The sequence below is a fragment of the Microcaecilia unicolor genome, chromosome 13 (genome assembly GCF_901765095.1).
Source record: "Microcaecilia unicolor chromosome 13, aMicUni1.1, whole genome shotgun sequence".
NCBI lineage: Eukaryota > Metazoa > Chordata > Amphibia > Gymnophiona > Siphonopidae > Microcaecilia > Microcaecilia unicolor.
In genome coordinates this window covers 62,280,632-62,303,587 of record NC_044043.1, presented here as the reverse complement: position 1 = coordinate 62,303,587, position 22,956 = coordinate 62,280,632, and the positions used below count along the sequence as shown (strand labels likewise).

General features: G+C 44.1%; 1 protein-coding gene across 2 annotated transcripts in view; it reads right to left on the bottom strand.

Annotated features, from left to right (window-relative positions):
- SCARF1 (scavenger receptor class F member 1) overlaps positions 1–22,956 on the bottom strand; it is a 64,984-nt gene that overhangs the window by 38,719 nt on the left and 3,309 nt on the right. Inside the window, exons 2-4 of one of the 2 annotated variants that reach the window (XM_030222600.1) lie at positions 21,246–21,307; positions 5,338–5,439; positions 2,924–3,449 (exon numbers count right to left, since the gene is read on the bottom strand). In XM_030222600.1, coding sequence (XP_030078460.1) covers positions 2,924–3,449; positions 5,338–5,439; positions 21,246–21,307 — 690 coding nt within the window. The remainder of the gene's footprint in view (positions 1–2,923; positions 3,450–5,337; positions 5,440–21,245; positions 21,308–22,956) is intronic. The other variant, XM_030222601.1, reaches the window with a different exon arrangement.

Here is a 22,956-nt window from a genome sequence, read left to right as displayed (position 1 = left end):
CAGTTAGGGACCTAATTTTGCTCAAACTGGGGTAAACAGCAGTTAGGCTGTTCTAAAAGTTAGTGCCTAACCCCCCAAATTCTATATGTGGTGCCTTAAGTTGCGTGTGGTATTTGGCCGCACGGCCAAATTGCACATACAACTTAATTGATTAACAAGCCAATCAACGCCGATAATTGGTACTTAACAACCAATGATCAGCACTAATTGGCTTTAATTAGCATTTATGCGCACAACTTCCTAGGCATATTCTATAATACAGTGTGTATCAATTCTAATGCATACAGTTGAAAAGGGGGCGTGACCATGAGTGTGGAATGGGTGGGTTGTGGGTGTTTCAAAAAACTATGCGCACTATTATAGAATACACCCAATCTGCTGCGCCTAACTTAGGTGCAGGTATTTAGGCCTGGTTTTAAGTGGCCTAAATGGGTGCACCTAAATTTTAGTCACAGGAATGACATAGGAACATATTCTATCACGCTAACCATGTGGTTTTTCGGTGTCAATATTTAAGGCGCCACATATAGAATTTCCCCCTAAAAGCTTTAGCGTGCAACTGCAGAGAGGTCACACATGTGGGTGGCCTAGAAAACAAATGGGCAGACGATCTGCAAGATCCAAGAGAGGCATCAAAACAGGAGATCGATGACATAAAAAGTCTCCAGCGATATAAATGAGTCCAGTTTTATTCATCACACATAAAAGTATAAATGCATAAATAATTAAAAGCCCAACGTGGCCATGTTTCACCCTTTCCAGGGGCTGCATCAGGGGCTATAAAAACTGTTAATAGATACATAAAAAAGCATATCAGTATAAATCATATGAAATGAGGTTGAAGGGGAGCAGACTCAAGAAAAATGTCACGAAGTACTTTTTCACGGAGAGAGTGGTGAATACTTGGAATCAGTGGCGTTCCTAGGGGGGCGGACACCCGGGGCGGCGCCCCGCCCCCCCGGGTGCAGCACCCCCCCCCGATGCAGCGTGGACCCCCCCTCCGGTTGCAGCACCCCCCCCGATGCAGCGCGGAACCCCCCCCGGATGCACGCCGCTGGGGGGGGGTGCCGCAGCTCGCGCCTGCTCAGAGTTCCCTGACTTCGCGGGAGCTCCCTCTGACCCGAAACAGGAAGTAACCTGTTCCAGGGCAGGGGGAGCTGCAGCGAACGCGCGGTCAGCGAACTCAGAGCAGGCGCGCGCCGCGGCACCCCCCCAGCGGTGTGCACCCAGGGCGGACCGCCCCCACCGCCCCCCCCCTTGGTACGCCACTGCTTGGAATGCCCTCCCGCGGGAGGTGGTGGAGATGAAAACGGTAATGGAATTCAAACATGCGTGGGATAAACATAAAGGAATCCTGTTCGGAAGCAATGGATCCTCAGAAGCTTAGCGGAGATTGGGTGGCAGAGCCAGTGGTGGGAGGCCGGGCTGATGGTTGGGAGGCGGGGCTAGTACTGGGCAGACTTCTATGGTCTGTGCCCTGAGAATGTCAGATACAAATCAAAGTCAGGTATACACATAAAGCAGCACACATGAGTTTATCTTGTTGGGCAGACTGGATGGACCGTACAGGTCTTTCTCTGCCGTCATCATCTACTATCATAAAAACTTATATAACAAGTAAAGAGCCCATTTTACAAAGCTGCAGTAGGGCTACCACGTGGGTACCGCAGCAAAACAGCACTACTACTGAGTGCGCCCAAATGCCCTGCGGTAGTTCTGAGTTTGCCGCATACCATTTCCTGTGCTAGAAAATACATGTAGGCATTCCCGGCAGTAATCAGGCACAGTGCGTGCTGCCTGATTACCGCACGAGTAGCATGTGAGCCTTTACCATCTACTAAATAGAAAGCGGTAAGGGCTCAGGAGGTAATGGCAGTGCAGTAATTTAGAAATTAGCATGTGGCCATTAATGGCAGAGAAAAAAAAATTCTGCTATTTTAGTGCGGCTTAGTAAAAGGACCCCAAAATGATCAAAACATAAACCACAGACTAAAGCTATAACTCACATATGTAAAAGGCACTATACAATACATGCAATAATCAATAAATAATGAGACATAATGAACAAGAAATAAAACATGTATGTAGACAAAAAGAGGTGAAATAAAAATGTGTCTTTTATATACCCAGAAGGTGTGCTCCAAAATTGTCACAATTTGTCGCCTGACTCAGCCCTTGGAAAGGGCAAAACATGGCCATGTGGAGCTTTTAATTATCTATGTATTTATACTTTTACTTGTGGTGAATAAAATTGTACCCACTTACATCGCTGGAGCCTTTTTTTTATATCGTTGATCTGCTGTTTTGTTGCCCATGCATGTGAGTAGGCCATGGGCAGGTCACACACAGGTGCCATACTTACAGAATAAAAAAAAAAAAGAAAGAAAAAAGAAAATACTGTGTTTGCATCTAAGCGCCAACATTGGCATCTGCCTCCAACTGAATTGCTGCCAGTGGGGGGGTGGTGCTTCAATACTGTGTTTACAATCTCTAGGGACAGGTGGGTTCCCTGGAGTCCTGCAGAGCTTGCCTGTCCCTCACTATTGAAAATGTGATAGTGAAACAGCACCACCCACTGGCAGGACTGTAGGTGGAGGACTCTCACTCAGCTTAGAGGGAACCAGTGCCGTAGCGAGGGCGGCTGACACCCGGGGCGGTTCGGTTCGCCACACCGCCCCCCCTTCCTACGCCACTGGAGGGAACAGTGGTTCGCACCTATATTTCAACTTAGGATCTATTCCATTATGGAATCTGGGTGCCCAAATGTCATTATAGAGCACTATTTTAACGCACGGGTTTTTGGCACCTTACTTTTAGTGCCCTTCACAGAATTTCCCTCAGAGGAAAAGTCCTTCTGTGGCAAGTAGTCATTAACATTTAGAATTTCCCCTTTTAGCATAATATAGTAATATCTTCAACTTACTTGAATTTGCACTTTGGTCCGTAGAAACCAGCAGCACACAGCTCTTGGCAGTTCTGCCCCTCATATCCTGAGTCACAGTCGCAGTGTCCACTCACAGGGTTGCACTTCCCATGCAGGCAGTCACATGAGTGCTCACATTTTGGCCCCCACCAGCCATCTTGGCACTCACATCGCCCTGAATACTGGCCACAGGATGAACTATTACAGTTGCATTTGACACTACATCTGTGACCCCACCAGCCCTGCTTACAGACACACAGCCCTGTGGCAGGGTCACAGCGAGAGCTGGACAGGTTGCACTGACACTGCTTCTTACAGTTGGCTGACCACCAGCCGGACTCACACTGACAGGATCCTGTCAGGGGGTCGCAGTGCCCATGTGACCCACATGAGCACTGAAACTTGCAGAGAGGTCCCCAGTGCTTGCTATGGCACTGGCATTCTCCAGTTAAAGGGTCACATCTGCCATTTGGATGACACAGGCAGTTCTCCTTGCAGTCTGGACCCCAGTACTTGTCAGGACAACCTTCAAAACAAAAAAAAAGTTCACTCAGGTCACAACAGTGCACTATTGGTCAGTAGCAGCTAGAAGGTCAAAGTGCAGTATTATTAGGTCAAACAGCTAATAAATAAAATCCAAATAAAGTGAGTATGTGTTATCTAGAGAGCCATAATAAAATACAAGCACTAAAAGGCTTGCTGCAAAAAGAATGCCTTTACTTTATTCTTCAACTCTCAAACATCAGACATTAATCAAAGTGACAGAGGCAATAAGTGCCACAGAAACATACTGGTTTTTGTGTTTTTCTACTTTTAGCCCAACACACTTTGAGTCTGTGAAAATAAGTGTTTACAGGGCTGATATCATGACAATGCTTGGACTGGCTGAAGGGGAGCACTGAGTTTTTTTTTCCTGTTACATTTGTACCCCGCGCTTTCCCACTCATGGCAGGCTCAATGCGACTTACATGGAGCAATGGAGGGTTAAGTGACTTGCCCAGAGTCACAAGGAGCTGCCTGTGCCTGAAGTGGGAATCGAACTCAGTTCCTCAGTTCCCCAGGACCAAAGTCCACCACCCTAACCACTAGGCCATAGTTTTGAATTTTATACACTATTCAATAGGGAACCAGTGGAACGATAACAAGACAGGAGAGATACATTCATACATTCCAGTCCTATGTTCTAGCCTAGTCCCACATTCTAGTCTCATTCTAGTCTAAGGGTTCTTAACCTTTTTTGATTCCCACACCCCTTTAACTGATCAATGAAACTCTCACATACCCTCCCAAAACCACGTGTCCACTAGTGACTACTAACAGCCATGTATGTTGCAGTTAGCTGCTAACAGTGCTAACTGCTAATAGGTCACTAAAATGATAGTAGTGCACAGTTATACTGGGTAGATGAGCTTTGGATGCTGTCGTTTTGGTACAACCATTTGAACACCTGTGACTTTTGGGTGCCCAAATGGTGGCATCTAAAATTCCTCTCTCTCTACTTCTCCCCTGCACAGATCTCTGGTACTGGTTGGCAGAGAGCAGGTTCAGTCAGAACTTCTGTGACTGCTCGCTGCTTCAACTGGGGGTCCTTGGAACAGAAAGGAGATGTGGGCTGCCCCAGGTGGTGCCTGTGAGGGAGGATGGAACAGGCATCCTGAAGAATCAACTCCTTCACAGGGACCATCTGGGGCAGCCCAAATCTCCCTTCTGCTTCAAGGACCCCCGGCCACAATAACAAGCAGCCTCTGAAGATAAGTACTGGAGGTCAATGTGGGGCTGGGGGCTGAGGGGCAGGGGGCGGGGGCCAGGGAAGGGGAACTAAAGAGTGGACTATTAGACAGACATTTTGGTAGCCAAAAGTCCAGCATCCTAACAGTGGTTCCCAAATGGTAGCACTAAAACGGTAGTGCCCAAAAGTCCTGCTTTGTGGAATTGCTGCCCCATATATCAGAATTTACAGAGAGCTATTATAGTTTTAGAAAACTTAGAGGTTTGCTTATTTGACCAATTCTGAAAGAGCAAGAAGTCAGTGCCTGATAAAGGAGGAGTGTAGGATAGTTTCTGAGCTTTATCTTTGGATTTATGCTACAAATTTTTAAAAATGTGATACTTTATGCTTGTTACTCTTGTAGCATGCTGGAGATGTTGCTTATGTAGTGGGTTTTTAGTTTGTATTTTTAATGGTTTTATGAATTTATATTTTATATTTATAATGAACGATTTTTAACACTTTGAGGAATGGAGGTATCTAATAAGTGGAAAAAAATAATATGTGAATTCTTATATCTCATTGCACCAACATGTATATGTAAAACTTTGTCAGAAAATGTGAAACTAGCATTAGGAGAAGAGGGATACATTAATCTTACAGTTTCATTTTCTGTATAATGACTGGATTTGTTGACTATACTTACGTGATTTGCAGTTAGCTCCATAAAACCCCGGTTTACATCGGCATATTGCAGGCCTGACACACACCTCATCTTCTTTGCAGGCATCCAAGCCATCACAGATTGCTAGAGATGTGGACAAAGGGAAAAGTATCAGGAGAAAATAGTAACAGAAGGAGATACAAGAATTAAAGACAAAGAAATGGAAAAATTAACAAGGTATCGAGACCTGACAATAGAAATGTCAAGACTCGAACAATCCCTATTGTTGTAGTAGTCTTAGGTGATATTTAAGCCAAGGCTGGATAAATTTCAACAAAACTCTGAAATTTCAGATTTGACAACAGTGGACTTACAAAAACAATTTTGCTCAGTTCAAGTTACATTTTGTGACGCCGGTGATATCTGGATAATTCCTAAGCTTCTGGGTGAAACTCAAATTCTATAATGATACTAAAGAAATCTGCTTGTGCTATGTGTAATAATAATATTTTATTTATTGATTGGGTTTTACTAACCACATTAATGAAGAGATTCACCTAAGGTGGTGTATAGCAGGTACCAGTAAAACATTCACAGGATGTTTTCCACTTATCTAAAAATATCTTAGCATAGCTTTAGGAAGCTGTGGGCATAGGAAGCAGTGTATCAGATAACATTTTGTGGTAAAACAATAAATAAGTCAGACCAGCAGATTTTAATCCACACTCTGCTTCGGCAAACAGGGCTGAAGATTAAACACTGTGAGCCACATATCTCAGAGGAGCCAGTGTCCTGAAAGGTTGCACAAGATCACATACAGACTTGTCTCATAGCTGCTGTAATAAATATAGGGCATGCTTCAACAGAACCTAACCACCAGAGGGAGCTGTTATGATGGAAGACTGCTGTAATGAAATGAAGGGAGCCACTAGAGGGCGCTAAGGAGTAGCAGAAGCCTGTGTAGATGGGTAGCGACCACTAGGGGGCATTCTAAAGGTGGAGGCCCTTGAGTTATTTGGTAGAGGCCACTAAGAGGAACCCTGCCTCAATGATAGCTCTGACACAGATAGCTGGGGAGGGGGAGGGGGAAGTTATCCTTGTGCTAAGTTGAAAGGGGAGGGCAATGGCAGAAGGTAGGAATAGTTCCCGTCAGAAGGCAAGCCCATTGGATAAAGTTCTGTACCTTTTCTAGAATATAAGAGGAGCCCAGGAAGGGTGGGTTGGTAGGAAGCAGCCCTTAAAAAAAAAACTTTTCCCAAGAAGAGAGCAGAAGGAGAAGGAGCCCTCCAAGAAGAATGCCAAGTAAGTGATAAAAGGAAAGGAAAGGATCTCTAAAGAAAGACAAGGTACTTATCTACGTCCAGAATAATGGGAAGGATAAGGAACTTTGATTTGACCACAGTGTGGAGGGAACACTGTGAGCCTTGAAATAAGACTCTAATATCAACAGCCAGGGGTGGAAGACAGGATTGTAAAGTTGAGAAGAAGTAAAGTCCTGTCCAAGAGGTGGTGGCTGTTTTTATCTGAGACCCTCATCTGCCAGTGGAGGTCTCAGTGGAAGAAAGTATAATGAATTATTTGTTGAAAGAAGAGTAACCCTTACAGAGTGGTTAGCAGAAGCTAATTGGAGTGGATTTGCATTTAGAATGGTTAATTTGCATATCCAAGGTAGAACCACTACTTGTAGAGATTACTTCCTCTGCCATGTCACAGTTCTCAAGGATTATCTTCCTGGAAGACTTAAACCTATACTTGGAAAATGATGCAGACATCAATGTTCACAACTTCAAATCATTCCTGAAGAACTGCGAACTGACTACATTCTCCGAGGGTGAAAATCATGAAAAAGGACGTATGTTAGACTTCATGATGTCCTATCCTAACAGCTTCATTAGTTCATTGAAATGGAAGCCAGTACCATGATCTGACCATTTCCAATTGGATTTAACCATTGATATCTACATGTCAAGCTTAACCAGACACAAGTCATCCAAACTCATCTCCACCAGAGGTAAAATCAACAAGGTCACTTTCTGGTCAGAGCTAACAGATTCCTTCACTACTACATCTCCAAAGTATAGAACAGGAAAAGTTCTCTACGATGACGAATCACAGAAGGCAAAAGTAGAGACTAATAGACGATTCACCACTGGAGACGTGAGTCCAACAGTCTTTATTATATCAAAGATAACGACCCGACACAGGCCGTGTTTCGACGCTAAAAAGCGTCTGCATCAGGGGTCAATAAATACACTACAAATCAAAACATATAACATATAAATAATGCCAATAAAAACATATATGCACATCCATATAGAGATATAAAAATACAAATACAATAGACACTAATTTTCTGATCAGAAGTCAATATGCTCAAATATGCTTAATAACCATGTATGCTGTTTTAATGGTTATTAAGCATATTTGAAACACGGCCTGTGTCGGGTCGTTATCTTTGATATAATAAAGACTGTTGGACTCACGTCTCCAGTGGTGAATCGTCTATTAGTCTCTACTTTTGACTACTACATCTCCTACACATAGTTTGATCAAATCCTGCTGGGATACCAAGGTGAAAGCCATACTAGACAAAATTGCTCCATTTACCACTAAAAAGGTCAAGACAACATGAAATTCGCCATGGTTTACAGAGGAACTATCCATCCTAAATAAGGAATGTCGAAGCCTTTAAAAGCAATGCGAAAGAACAAAGATACTACTGATAAATCCAGATTGAAGTCAGCCGTCTGACGCTACAAAAAGAAGGTAGCTGACTCAAAACGCCAATACTGTAGCAGCCTAATAGGTCAACAAAATCTTTTCTAAATACAAAATAAAAGAGGCTCAGATCTGCCTCAATAATATAAATAAAACAACAAAACAGATAAAAAAAGACAAAGAGAAGTGGTTTATTAAATGATTACCCTTTCAAAAAAGATAATTTCGCCAATAAGATCCTCAAAATTAGGTCCGAACTATCTAAGGCTACTCCAACAGAGGAAAATAGCCCAACCCATAGTTCAGCCTTAATTGCTGGACATCCTACAACCCAAGGACCCAAAACTGGGAATCTTTTCAACTACTAGCAGCTGAGGATGTAAGATCAATACTGTTGAAATGCTCCCGAGCCAGCTACTTCCTGGATCAATGCCCAAAATACCTACTCAAATCCATCCCTATGGAAGCAGTAAACTGGTTACTCAATGATCTCAATTAGCTGTTAAAAACTGGGTCTCTTCCTCCTGATATGGGCAAAATTGTTCTCACTCCACTACTAAAGGGATCTGGGCTAGACGTAACATTGCCCTCAAACTATCGTCCAGTGGCAAGCATACCCCTTTTTACGAAACCTACATTATTAAACAACTCTCTTTTCATCTGGAAAAATGTTCTATTTTACACCAGTCACAATTTGGCTTCAGATTGTCACATAGTACGGAAACATTATTGCTAGTTCTAACTAAATATGTCAAACAACATCTATGCAAAGATGGCCAAGTAATTCTTCTCCAATTTGATATATCGGCAGAATTCAATGCAGTTGACCACATATTAGTACATAAGTAGTGCCATACTGGGAAAGACCAAAGGTCCATCTAGCCCAGCATCCTGTCACCGACAGTGGCCATCCAGGTCAAGGGCACCTGGCACGCTCCCCAAACGTAAAAACATTCCAGACAAGTTATACCTAAAAATGCGGAATTTTTCCAAGTCCATTTAATAGCGGTCTATGGACTTGTCCTTTAGGAATCTATCTAACCCCTTTTTAAACTCCGTCAAGCTAACCGCCCGTACCACGTTCTCCGGCAACGAATTCCAGAGTCTAATTACACGTTGGGTGAAGAAAAATTTTCTCCGATTCGTTTTAAATTTACCACACTGTAGCTTCAACTCATGCCCTCTAGTCCTAGTATTTTTGGATAGCGTGAACAGTCGCTTCACATCCACCCGATCCATTCCACTCATTATTTTATACACTTCTATCATATCTCCCCTCAGCCGTCTCTTCTCCAAGCTGAAAAGCCCTAGCCTTCTCAGCCTCTCTTCATAGGAAAGTCGTTCCATCCCCACTATCATTTTCGTCGCCCTTCGCTGTACCTTTTCCAATTCTACTATATCTTTTTTGAGATACGGAGACCAGTACTGAACACAATACTCCAGGTGCGGTCGCACCATGGAGCGATACAACGGCATTATAACATCCGCACACCTGGACTCCATACCCTTCCTAATAACACCCAACATTCTATTCGCTTTCCTAGCCGCAGCAGCACACTGAGCAGAAGGTTTCAGCGTATCATCGACGACGACACCCAGATCCCTTTCTTGATCCGTAACTCCTAACGCGGAACCTTGCAAGATGTAGCTATAATTCGGGTTCCTCTTACCCACATGCATCACTTTGCACTTGTCAACATTGAACTTCATCTGCCACTTGCACGCCCATTCTCCCAGTCTCGCAAGGTCCTCCTGTAATTGTTTCACATTCCTCCTGCGACTTGACGACCCTGAATAATTTTGTGTCATCGGCGAATTTAATTACCTCACTAGTTATTCCCATCTCTAGGTCATTTATAAATACATTAAAAAGCAACGGACCCAGCACAGACCCCTGCGGGACCCCACTAACTACCCTCCTCCACTGAGAATACTGGCCACGCAATCCTACTCTCTGCTTCCTATCTTTCAACCAGTTCTTAATCCATAATAATACCCTACCTCCGATTCCATGACTCTGCAATTTCTTCAGGAGTCTTTCGTGCGGCACTTTGTCAAACGCCTTCTGAAAATCCAGATATACAATATCAACCGGCTCCCCATTGTCCACATGTTTGCTTACCCCCTCAAAAAAATGCATTAGATTGGTGAGGCAAGACTTCCCTTCACTAAATCCGTGCTGACTTTGTCTCATCAGTCCATGTTTTTGTATATGCTCTGCAATTTTATTCTTAATAATAGCCTCCACCATCTTGCCCGGCACCGACGTCAGACTCACCGGTCTATAATTTCCCGGATCTCCTCTGGAACCCTTCTTAAAAATCGGAGTAACATTGGCTACCCTCCAGTCTTCCGGTACTACACTCGATTTTAGGGACAGATTGCATATTTCTAACAGTAGCTCCGCAAGTTCATTTTTTAGTTCTATTAATACTCTGGGATGAATACCATCAGGTCCCGGTGATTTACTACTCTTCAGCTTGCTGAACTGACCCATTACATCCTCCAAGGTTACAGAGAATTTGTTTAGTTTCTCCGACTCCCCCGCTTCAAATATTCTTTCCGGCACCGGTGTCCCCCCCAAATCCTCCTCGGTGAAGACCGAAGCAAAGAATTCATTTAATTTCTCCGCTACGGCTTTGTCCTCCTTGATCGCCCCTTTAACACCATTTTCGTCCAGCGGCCCAACCGACTCTTTGGCCGGTTTCCTGCTTTTAATGTATCTAAAAAAATTTTTACTATGTATTTTTGCTTCCAACGCTAATTTCTTCTCAAAGTCCTTTTTTGCCCTCCTTATCTCCGCTTTGCATTTGGCTTGGCATTCCTTATGATCTATCCTGTTACTTTCAGTTGGTTCTCTTCTCCACTTTCTGAAGGATTGTTTTTTGGCTCTAATGATTTCCTTTATCTTACTGTTTAGCCACGCCGGCTGACGTTTAGTCTTTTTTCCCTTTTTCTAATACGTGGAATATATTTGTCCTGAACCTCCAGGATGGTGTTTTTAAACAGCATCCACGCCTGATGCAAGTTTTTTACTCTGCGAGCTGCTCCTTTCAGTCTTTTTTTCACCATTTTTCTCATTTTGTCGTAATCACCTTTTCTATAGTTAAACGCTAGCGTACTTGATTTCCTAGTTTCACTTCCTTCAATGCCAATATCAAAACCGATCATATTATGATCACTGTTATCAAGCGGCCCTCGTATCGTTACCCCCCTGCACTAGATCATGAGCACCACTAAGGACTAAGTCTAGTATTTTTCCTTCTCTTGTCGGCTCCTGAACTAGCTGTTCCATGAAGCTGTCCTTGATTTCATCAAGAAATCCTATGTCCCTTGCGTGTACAGATGTTACATTAACCCAGTCTATATGCGGGTAATTGAAATCCCCCATTAATATTGTGTTGCCCAGTTTGTTTGCGTCCCTGATTTCCTTTAACATTTCCGCATCCGTCTGTTCGTCCTGGCCAGGCGGACGGTAGTACACTCCTATCACTATCCTTTTCCCCTTTGCACATGGAATTTCAATCCACAGTGATTCCAAGGAGTGTTTTGTTTCCTGCAGAATTTTCAATCTATTTGATTCAAGGCTCTCGTTAATATACAATGCTACCCCTCCACCAATCCGATTCACCCTATCACTACGATATAATTTGTACCCCGGTATGACAGTGTCCCACTGGTTATCCTCCTTCCACCAGGTCTCAGAGATGCCTATTATATCTAATTTTTCATTTAGTGCAATATATTCCAACTCCCCCATCTTATTTCTTAGGCTCCTGGCATTCGCATATAGACATTTCAAACTATGTTTGTTGTTCCTAAGTACATCATGCTTAGTACTTGACAGTATTAATTGGCAATCTTTTGTCTGATTTTTATTGTTATTTAAAGATACCCGATCTACTACAATCTCTTTTGCAACCTCACTATCAGGATACTCTATCTTCCCTGTTATGGTGATATCTTTGAAAGATACCTTATCCCGAACCATGCTCTTTTGAGTGACTGTCGGCCTTCCCCCCATTTCTAGTTTAAAAGCTGCTCTATCTCCTTCTTAAACGCCGATGCCAGCAGCCTGGTCCCACTCTGGTTAAGATGGAGCCCATCCTTTCGGAATAGGCTCCCCCTTCCCCAGAATGTTGCCCAGTTCCTAACAAATCTAAAGCCCTCCTCCCTGCACCATCGTCTCATCCACGCATTGAGACTCTGGAGCTCTGCCTGTCTCTTGGGCCCTGCGCGTGGCACAGGTAGCATTTCAGAAAATGCTACCCTGGAGGATCTGGATTTTAGCTTTCTACCTAAGAGCCTAAATTTTGCTTCCAGAACCTCTCTCCCACATTTTCCTATGTCATTAGTACCCACATGTACCAAGACAGCCGTCTCCTCCCCAGCACTATATAAAATCCTATCTAGGTGATGCGTGAGGTCCGCCACCTTCGCACCAGGCAGGCAAGTCACCAGGCGATCCTCACGTCCACCAGCCACCCAGCTATCTATATGCCTAATGATCGAATCACCAAGTACAACAGCTGTCCTAACCTTTCCCTCCCGGGCAACATTTGGAGATATATCCTCGGTGCGAAAGGATAATACATCCCCTGGTGGGCAGGTCCTGGCTACAGGAGTACTTCCTACTTCACCAGGGTGATGCTCTCCTTCTAGGAGACCTCCCTCCTTCAAGGTAGCACAGGGGCTACCTGACTGGAGGTGGGACTTCTCTACAACATCCCTGTAGGTCTCCTCTATGTACCTCTCTGTCTCCCTCAGCTCCATCAAGTCTGCTACTCTAGCCTCTAGAGAACGGACACGTTCTCTGAGAGCTAGGAGCTCTTTGCATCGGGCACACACATATGACACCTCACCAATTGGGAGATAATCATACATGTGACACTCAATGCAAAAGACTGGATAGCACCCCTCTCGCTGCTGGACTGCTGACTCCATCTTAGTGTTTTTTGAGTTTTTCCGTAATTTAAACTTGCTAAAGTATTAAGGATATCAGCCTATCACTAACTTACAGTTCCTCCTTTAAACCCCAATCTTCAAGTTCCGAAAGATATGCAGATGAGCTGCAAGTCCGCCACGGCACCTGAGAAGGCAACCGGTGGGAGAGCTGGGCACGGCACCTCTCAACCAAGAAAAGGCTTACCAGGGGTTAGGCCGAAGCCAGCATTCCTCCCCCTGAGGGTCACCTGATCCTGGCTAAGAAGTACCTGGTAGCTCTGGGTAGGTGGAGCGAAAGCCCTGGGTAACTGTGGCGAAGGCCCTGGGAAGGTCGGGGTGGATTTGGGAGTCACCCCGGATGCAGCTGTGAGGATATGCAGAACGCTGCAAGTCCTCCACAGCACCTGGTAGGAGCACTGTGCACCTTGAGCAGAGGCCCCGAGTGGATCGGAACGGACCTGGGAGTCACTCCGGCGAAGGCTCCGAGGATATGCAGATGAGCTGCAAGTCCTCCACGGCACCTGAGAAGGCAACCGGTGGGAGAGCTGGGTCCTCTCAACCAAGAAAAGGCTTACCAGGGGTTAGGCCGAAGCCAGCATTCCTCCCCCTGAGGGTCACCTGATCCTGGCTAAGAAGTACCTGGTAGCTCTGGGTAGGTGGAGCGAAAGCCCTGGGTAACTGTGGCGAAGGCCCTGGGAAGGTCGGGGTGGATTTGCTACTCAAACGCCTGGATCAGATAGGAATAACAGGGACTCTTCTCAAATAGTTCAGTGAATTCCTTTCAAATCAAAGCTATTCTGTCAAGCAAAACAACCAACTTTCCAACTACTGGTCTACAAACGGAGGGGTCCCACAGGGATCTCCCCTCTTACCGATCCTGTTCAACCTCTTTATGTCATCCCTTGCCTCAATATACCTGGGACTTAATGAACTACTATTATCCTACGCAGATGACATCCTGCTTCTCATACCAGTAACAGCATCAAACAAAGATCCAACTCAGTCTGTAGCAAATGGTATGACTGCTTTTAGCACCTGGGCCCTGACCAATAAACTGAATCTGAATGTGCAAAAAAAACAAGGTACTGTGGTTCCGAAATGAGGGAGTTGAGGTCCCATCATCAATATCTTTGGCCAATGGTCAAAGCTTTACAGTCAAATCTGAAACCAGAGTATTAGGGGCCGTGCTTGATTCTTCACTCACCTTCTCTTCCCATATTAATCAGCTATGGAAGAAAACACTTTTCAAAATGAGACTGCTATGTCTAGTCATACCATTCTTTGACCAAAATGCCTTCACAAACTAGTCCAAATGTTAGTCCTACCTCTCTCGGATTACTGTAACATTCTATTTGTTGGTATTAAGTGTCAATATCAGAAAAAAATGCAAATCATACAGAATACAGCTGCAAGACTAACATACAGATTGAATAGATATACTAGTGTTTCAACTCATCTAAACAAACTGCACTGGCTTCCCATAGCAGAAAGTCTCAGGTTCAAAGCTGCTTGTTTAGTTTTTCAAATCTTATAGGGCTTCACATCTGAACTGCTGACTAAGACCTCTTCGCGATATCTGGTCCAGTCTAACAGACTGAAACAACAACTAATGCTAGCATCACCATTTCAAAAGACAATTTGAAATCAGAAGATTTTCAGCTCTCTATTCCCCGTACTTGGAGTCAAAATATGGAACCTTCTACCTATTCCCATCAGAACAGAAAACAGCTACTTCAACTTCACAAAGAGGCTAAAAACCTTTCTCTTCCCAAAGACTGCTTCATAATAATCCATCATGATTTCTACTTCCTAGTATCTTCCATTATCCTTTCTTTTAATATTTTTAGTCTCGTGCATTACACCAATGGTCTCTAATATTTCTCATACTTCACACTAACACTGTCTGCTTTTGTCTCACCTAGAATGTAATTCACACTGAACCCTGGAAACGGGATATTAGCGGTATACAAGAATTGAATTGAATTGAATTGAATATCCTGGGAAGCTGGCTAATCAAATATTGTATAACTGACCCACACATTCCCCAGTGGAGGGCTCAGTTCAAGAGTACTTGCTAAAGTGTTTGGTGTAAGAAGAATACCCCTTCAGAATAATTAAAGTATAGCCCATGGGAGAAAGCTTGCCTTCTGAGTGGTTAATTTGCATATCTTGTGAAGCCTGTTTGTCAAGTGGTATTCTCCAAACTGAGCCAGAAGGAGGGTAACAGAGCCATGTGACCTGTTACTGGGGAAGGTTTCAGAAGGAGAATGTTGGACGAAATATCAGATGTCTTATGATTATTCACCCTGAGTGTAGGGGAGCCTTACAAATTGACTTTGAAAGAGAACTTTTATGTGAGTTCTTTTTTATGGAAGAGTGCTGGCTCTCTAGTACCTCCTGTTGTAAAGCAAGGAATACTATATGGTTACCTTCTGTTAAAAGGGAAGGGGTGCCTATTAGAGTTTCCTCTATACTTCACTAGATGGGGGAAGTGTTATTTTGAGAAACTTAAGACATTATCTCCTGTTGAAAGGGGAGCATGTCACACTATCAAGAACAATCTGTGGACACACTGGTACCTGGATGATAAGCACAAGTCACAAAGGTTCATTGCTGGTGGACACAGAGAATTTTTCCTGTGTGAACCTAGAATCTTGTTTGAGGCTACTTTGCAAACTATTAGTTGAGTCCTTTTAGATTTGTGACTCTTGAAGCAGGCATTTTTTGCTGAAACCCGGCTTCATGTTGAGTCCATCTGTAAAGCTTGTTTGTATTTATATGCATGCTGCATGGTGACATTTTTTTTTGGCCCAGTTTACTAGATTGATGTATAGATTTTTGATTCACCATCTGGTGTCCTCATCATTTTGTGGGAATACATTGGTCTACCTGTACTCTTTTTGGTTGGTTTCTCAAGTCACAAAGGAACATTTTAGAGGACATCAGTGTGAACCCCCCCCACCCCCCCACGACTCTCACAGAGAGGAATTAAAGCCATGCGTGTGATGTTAGGAAGTGCAACCCAGTCCCAAGGTAAATATAAGATACCCTCCTGAGGACAGGAGAGCTTAAGATTGAAGAAACAGAGCGGAAAAGGTATAAAGGGGAGAATTCAAAAAGTAGATGCTAAGATTTATTTCTACTCTGGTTACACATGTAAATGTTCAGAATGCTAACACTTGCTTGCATACAAGCCAGATATGTGACTCAGGGCATCTGAAACAAAAAAATAAGGTTTTAATAAATTCTGTTAGAGCAAACACTTTGTAATACAATTCAAACCCCATCCTTTTATATGAAAAGATACAACAGTTAAAGACGTTCAAACATGTTCCACATGTGATCCGGGAAATTTTAGACCGGTAAGCCTGATGTCAGTGCTGGGCAAAATGGTAGAGACTATTATAATGAACAAAATTACAGAGCATATATATAAGCATGGATTAATAAGACAAAGCCAACATGGATTTAGTGAAGGGAAATCTTGCCTCACAAATCTATTATATTTCTTTGAAGGGGTGAACAAACATGTGGATAAAGGGGAGCCGGTTGATATTGTGTATCTGGATTTTCAAAAGGCATTTGACGTGGAGGGGCATAATCGAACGGGGCGCCCAAGTTTTCCTGAGGGATTCCTCGCAGGACGTCCCCGCGAAGGGGCGGGGAAACCCTTATTATTGAAATAAGATGGGCGGGGATGCCCAAATCTTCACATTTAGGTCAACCTTAGAGATGGTCGTCCTTAGAGATGGTCGTCCCCGGTTTTCAGCGATAATGGAAACCGAGGACGCCCATCTCAGAAACGACCAAATCCAAGCCCTTTGGTCATGGGAGGAGCCAGCATTTGTAGTGCACTGGTCCCCCTGACATGCCAGGACACCAACTGGGCACCCTAGGGGGCACTGCAGTGGACTTCAGAAAAAGCTCCCAGGTGCATAGCTCCCTTACCTTGTGTTCTGAGCCCCCGAAACCCCCCCTCAAAACCCACACCCCACAACTGTACACCACTAGCATAGCCCTTAGGGATGAAGGGGGGCACCTACATGTGGGTACAGTGGGTTTGTGGTGGGTTTTGTAGGGCTCACATTTACCACCGTAACAGGTAGGGGGGATGGGCCTGGGTCCACCTGCCTGAAGTGCACTGCGGTACCCACTAAAACTGCTCCAGGGACCTGCATACTGCTATCATGGAGCTGGCTATGACATTTGAGGCTGGCAAAAAATATTTTTAAAGTTTTTTTTTTAGGGTGGGAGGGGGTTAGTGACCACTGGGGGAGTAAGGGGAGGTCATCCACGATTCCCTCCTGTAGTAGTAGATTCCCTCCTGTGGTCATCTGGTCAGTTTGGGCACCTTTTTGAGGCTTGGTCGTAAAAAAAAAGGACCAAGTAAAGTCGGCCAAGTGTTCGTCAGGGACGCCCTTCTTTTTTCCATTATCGGCCGAGGACGCCCATGTGTTAAGCATGCCCCAGTCCCGCCTTCGCTGTGCTTCCAACACGCCCCCGGGAACTTTGGTCGTCCCTGCGACGGAAAGCAGTTGAGGGCACTCAAAATCAGCTTTTGATTATGCCGATTTGGGCAACCCTGGGAGAAGGACGCCCATCTCTCGATTTGTGTCAAAAGATGGGCACCCTTCTCTTTCGAAAATGAGCCCAAAAGTACCTCATGAAAGACTCCAGAGGAAATTGGAGAGTCATGGGATAGGAGGTAGTGTCCTACTGTGGATTAAAAACTGGTTAAAAGATAGAAAACAGAGTAGGGTTAAATGGTCAGTATTCTCAATGGAGTGGGGTTCCGCAGGGGTCTGTGCTGGGACTGTTGTATTTTAACATATTTATAAATGATCTAGAGATGGGAGTAACTAGTGAGGTAATTAAATTTGCTGATGACACAAAGTTATTCAAAGTTGTTAAATCGCAAGAGGACTGTGAAAAATTACAAGAGGACCTTATGAGACTGGGAGACTGGGCATCTAAATGGCAGATGATGTTTAATGTGAGCAAGTGCAAAGTGATGCATGTGGGAAAGAGTAACCTGAACTATAGCTATATAATGCAAAGTTCCACATTAGGCGTCACAGATCAGGAAAGGGATCTAGGTGTCATCATTGATGATATGTTGAAACACTCTGCTCAGTGTGTGGCGGTGGCTAAGAAAGCAAAGAATGTTAGGTGGTATTATGAAAGGAATGGAAAACAAAAATGAGGATGTTATAATGCCTTTGTATTGCTTCATGGTGCAACCGCACCTCAAATATTGTGTAAAATTCTGGTCACTGTATCTCAAAATAGATATATTTGGAATTAGAAAAGGTACAGAGAAGAGCGATGAAAATGATAAAGGAGATGGGACGACTTCCCTATGAGGAAAGGCTAGTTCGGCTAGGGCTCTTCAGCTTGGAGAAGAGATGGCTGAGGCAGTGGCAAAGGAAGGGGGGGCGGTGGGGTGGTCCGCCCCGGGTGCACGCCGCTGGGGGGGGGTGTCGACTCCGCTGGTTCACTGCTTTCTCTGCCCCGGAACAGGTTACTTCCTGTTCTGGGGAAGAGAGAGCAGGGAACCAGCGGAGCCGACACAGCTCCCAGCGACGTGCACTCGGGGCGGAGCGGCCCTCCCGCCCGCCCTCTTTTGTAAGAATGCGCTCCGGGGGTGTGTGCTCGTGCGCCGAGGGGGAGTGCGCCGTGCTGCACTTGGGGGGGTGCGTAGTGGCGAACCGCCCCGGGTGTCAGCCGCCCTCGCTACGGCACTGGGCTAAGGGGAGATATGATAGAGGGCTATAAAATAATGAGTGGAATGGAACGAGTAGATGTGAATCACTTGCTTACTCTTTCCAAAAATACTAGGACTAGGGGGCATGCAATGAAGCTACAAAGTAGTAAATCTAAAACAAATCAGAGGAAATATTTCTTCACTCAATGTGTAATTAAACTCTGGAATTAGTTGTCAGGGAATGTAATAAAATCAGTTAGCTTATCGAGGTTTAAAAAAGGTTTGGATAGCTTCCTAAGAAAAAAGTCCATAAATCATTACTAAAATGACTTGGGGAAAAGCCACTGCTTATTTCTAGGATAAGCAGCATAGTATGTGATACTTTATATGTATACCCGAGTTTGATTTGTCCTTGCCTTTCTCAGGGCACAGACCGTAGAAGTCTGCCCAGTACTGTTCTTGTACTAAGTTCTGAAGCTAACATCAAAGCCCCTTAAAATTTACACTCCAGCCAATCCCTATCTATTCAGTCACGATCAGGGCGTAGACCGTAGAAGTCTGCCCGTTTTGTTCCCAATTACCGCCGTCGCCACCCAATCTCCGCTAAGATTCCACTGAACCATTCCTTCTAAACAGGATTCCTTTGTGTTTATCCCACGCATGTTTGAATTCCATTACTGTTTTGTACTGTTTTGGGATCTTGCCAGGTACTTGTGACCTGGATTGGCCACTGTTGGAAACAGGATGCTGGGCTTGATGGACCTTCTGTCTGTCCCAGTATGGCAATACTTATGTACTTATGTAATGTTTGCAGACTGTTTATGAACCTGTGATGTGAAAAATCAGCCATTCTCAACATTTTGGATCTGCGATTTTAGTCATCCTTTCCCAGAAGAGCTTATGTAAGTAAGTGCATATCTGTAATAGCACATATTTTACAGATGGGTGTGCGCATGGGCAGATTCTGGGAGGAGAGTGGGCAGGGTGCACATTTACACACGTTACTTATAGAAGACTATAAGTTACAAATGTATCACTGGTACTTAGGCGCACACACTTATGTCAACTGTATGGCTGGTGTAACTGCTTGAGCCTATATGCATATATGGTGTCCAGAAAAAAACAGGACCTCCAAAATTTTTCCAAATAATCCCCCAAAACATCCTACTGCAGCAGAACCTTCTGCCTGAAATTTGAGACATTTCTGATGCTTTATTTTTCAACAGTATGGAGCTCCAGCACATCGAGCTTGCAAAACAGATGAGCTCTTAATTAATGAAACCTCAGAATTCATTGAGCCAACAGCTCAGTGGTGTCGAAGACTTTGTGAATATGTCAAGTTTGAAGGAGGACACTTTGAACACAAATTATGAATTAACTAAGAAAATACCCATTATACTAATGAATCTTCAAAGGTCATACCTGATGTTTAAACAATTGCAAAGTATTTTGAAAGTATGTATGGGGTTTTTTTCTGGACACCAAATATATACTTAGTTATGCTGGTATTCTATAAAGGAAAATAGGTGCCTACTTTTCTTTAGAGCATTTGCACCTCTCTGGCACTCTCAGGGCACCTGCATATAGCTGCACTGTTACAGAATTATTCCCTAAGTAACAGTTCATAATTAGCTTTCAGGAAAATTCCTTTACAGTGACCAGAGCGAGGACCATAAGAAACAAATTTTTGCTTTTAATACCTTATTTGAGAAAAGAACAGACAGTTGCTATGTACTTTCAAGAATTGTTTGCTGCTGTTTTGGTTTGTAACTGGGTGTTAATATTCAAAGCGATTTAAGCAGCATGGGGGGATTCCTGGTCACTTAAACCACCTGTGCAGGGCTGCCTGCTGATATTTAATGGCACTTAACTGGTTAGTACCACGGTGCCTGAATATCACCATTGATCGCTAAGCTGAAAGCCGGCTATTTTGTGGCTATTTTGTGGCTGGTCCAGGGGTGGAGTTGTCACTTATGTGGTTAAGTGCCAATATTCATTACTTAACTGCCTAAGGGGGTCTTTTAGAAAGCTGCACTAGCGTTTTTAGCTCACGGTCAAAATCAACCCATGGATGTCTCAGTGTTTACCACCAGCTGATTTTTACAGCGAGCTAAAAACGCTAGCACAGCTTTGTAAAAGGCCCAGGTAAAACTCAGTCCCATCTTTATGCAGTGTCACTTAGGGCTTCTTTTACAAAGCCGTGCTGCTGATTGTCAGTGTGGCAAATGAGAGGAAGTCCATTCAATTCCTATGGGCTTCCTCTCATTTGCCACGCGGGAATCACTAGTGCGGCTTTATAAAAGAAGCCCTTAGGCGATAGCTGGCTGCATAAACCCAGCTATTCATTGTTGATATTTGGACATGGCCTGGCATTGAATATCTGGCGGCTAAAAACCCCCCCAAAATATCCCCACTCACCACCACTGGTTGAGTATCTACCTCTTGATGTTTTATATTCCATGTTATTTAATTAATTTAATTTTATAATTGTATTTCATGTTTTAATTGTTTACTTGACAGATGCTCGTTAGGACTGGTGAATTGGAAAATTTTAAAATAAATGAATGTTGGTAAAGGTACTTACGAGTGGAGCACTCCCTCCCTTCTTGCTTCCATCCTTGGCAACACACGTAAGTCCCACGGATTCTGCAGGACATACGGGATGGATATTAACAACACTGACAGATCACATCATGTTTCTTTGGCTTTAAGCCTTCCAGCACATCTGATAAATGTGCAGGAGGAGGACACTGGACTTTCAAACATATGCTCGTGTGCACAATCACACACACTCACACACTCAATGATGCTCCTGCAAATACAGAATATGAGCGTTTGCTAGTGTGACCTCAATGCGCATGTGAATAAGTGGAAGAGAATGGAGAGATACAGAGAAGCTATGAGCAGCAATAAAAAGGTGCACTGAAATAGCAACAAATCCCTGTGTCAGGCCTGTGAGCAAGGAGGAGACAGTGGAGAGACCAGACCATGATGATAAAGTCGGAGAAAAAGAGCCAGCATAATGAATAGGATGCAGACAGACATACTGTAGGAGGTGGACAAGTAAGATGAGCAGGTGAGAAAAAAAAAATAAACAGAAAGCAGGAAGGGCAGTCAGACAAGCAAAGGGCCAAACAGAACAGTATATTGGTCAATCAGTAAAGGCACCTGATAGAGAGATAAGTGAACAGAGGAAGAACAAAAAGGACATGGAATTAAAGGGAAGGATGGGATGATGGGATGAGTGAAGAGGAGGAGGATCAGAGGGAGCAGATACCTTAAACAAATACTTCGCTTGATATTCACAACAGAAGAACAGAAGGGACTGTGGAACAAACATGTTACCATTTGCTGAAGAGGTAGCATGGGAAGGAACATTTTCAAAGGGAAAAGTATGCAGGGGATCAACAATGCACAGACTTTTATCTGCTCCCGGAGAAGTGTGGGGGGACAAGCATTGGTTGAGAGAGGGAAATAACATGTGTATGTGATACTTTAACTCTATGATAGCTATTTCGAAAGGGAAAATACTCAAAGAAAAACAGGTGCAAATCTCTGTGAGCACTTTTTTCCCTGAGTAATTTTCAAAGGGAAAATATAACTATAAATTCCCTTAACAAACTGGTGCACAATCCATAGGTAAAAGGACCCACAGACATTGCATCTATACTGGGAGTAGACAAGGCAATGGGACCTGATAGCTAAGCCAGATTTAAGATTTCTTTACCAGAGCCACAGGGTGAGGGTACAGATCTTCCTTGTAGCTCAGAGAGCTGAGGAAGGGTGCCCTTGACACTGGAAAGCAGGAGTGGAGGTCAAGGGCGTAGCCAAACATCAGATTTTGGGTGGGCCTAGGCAAGAATTGGGTGGGCACCATGTGTTCTCCTCCCCCCCCCAAGAAAAAAAATCTCAGCTGGTGGGAAAACGCTTTTTTCCACCTTGGCAGCAGGAATGCACTGAAAACTGAGCAGGTGCCGGTGTCGTGGAGAGTAGCGTTTTTATTACCATCAGGGGGAAATCTTCAGCTGACGGAGCTTGGGATTCCCACCAGTTACCACTAAACATGTGCTACTGTTGGGTGGGCCTGAGCCATAAATGGGTGTTAGGTCACAGAACCAGGATGGGGCCTCTTTAATGTGGCACTGGACTGCCCTAAAATAAGTGGAATAAGGATCCTTTTTGGCTTGGATGTTTGGCACCTTCAATATTTGGCACCCTAGGTAGTTGTCTAAATCTGGGCCTACCTGACAGGCTACATCCCAGAACACTTGGAGGGGGGAGAGGATAGTTATTCA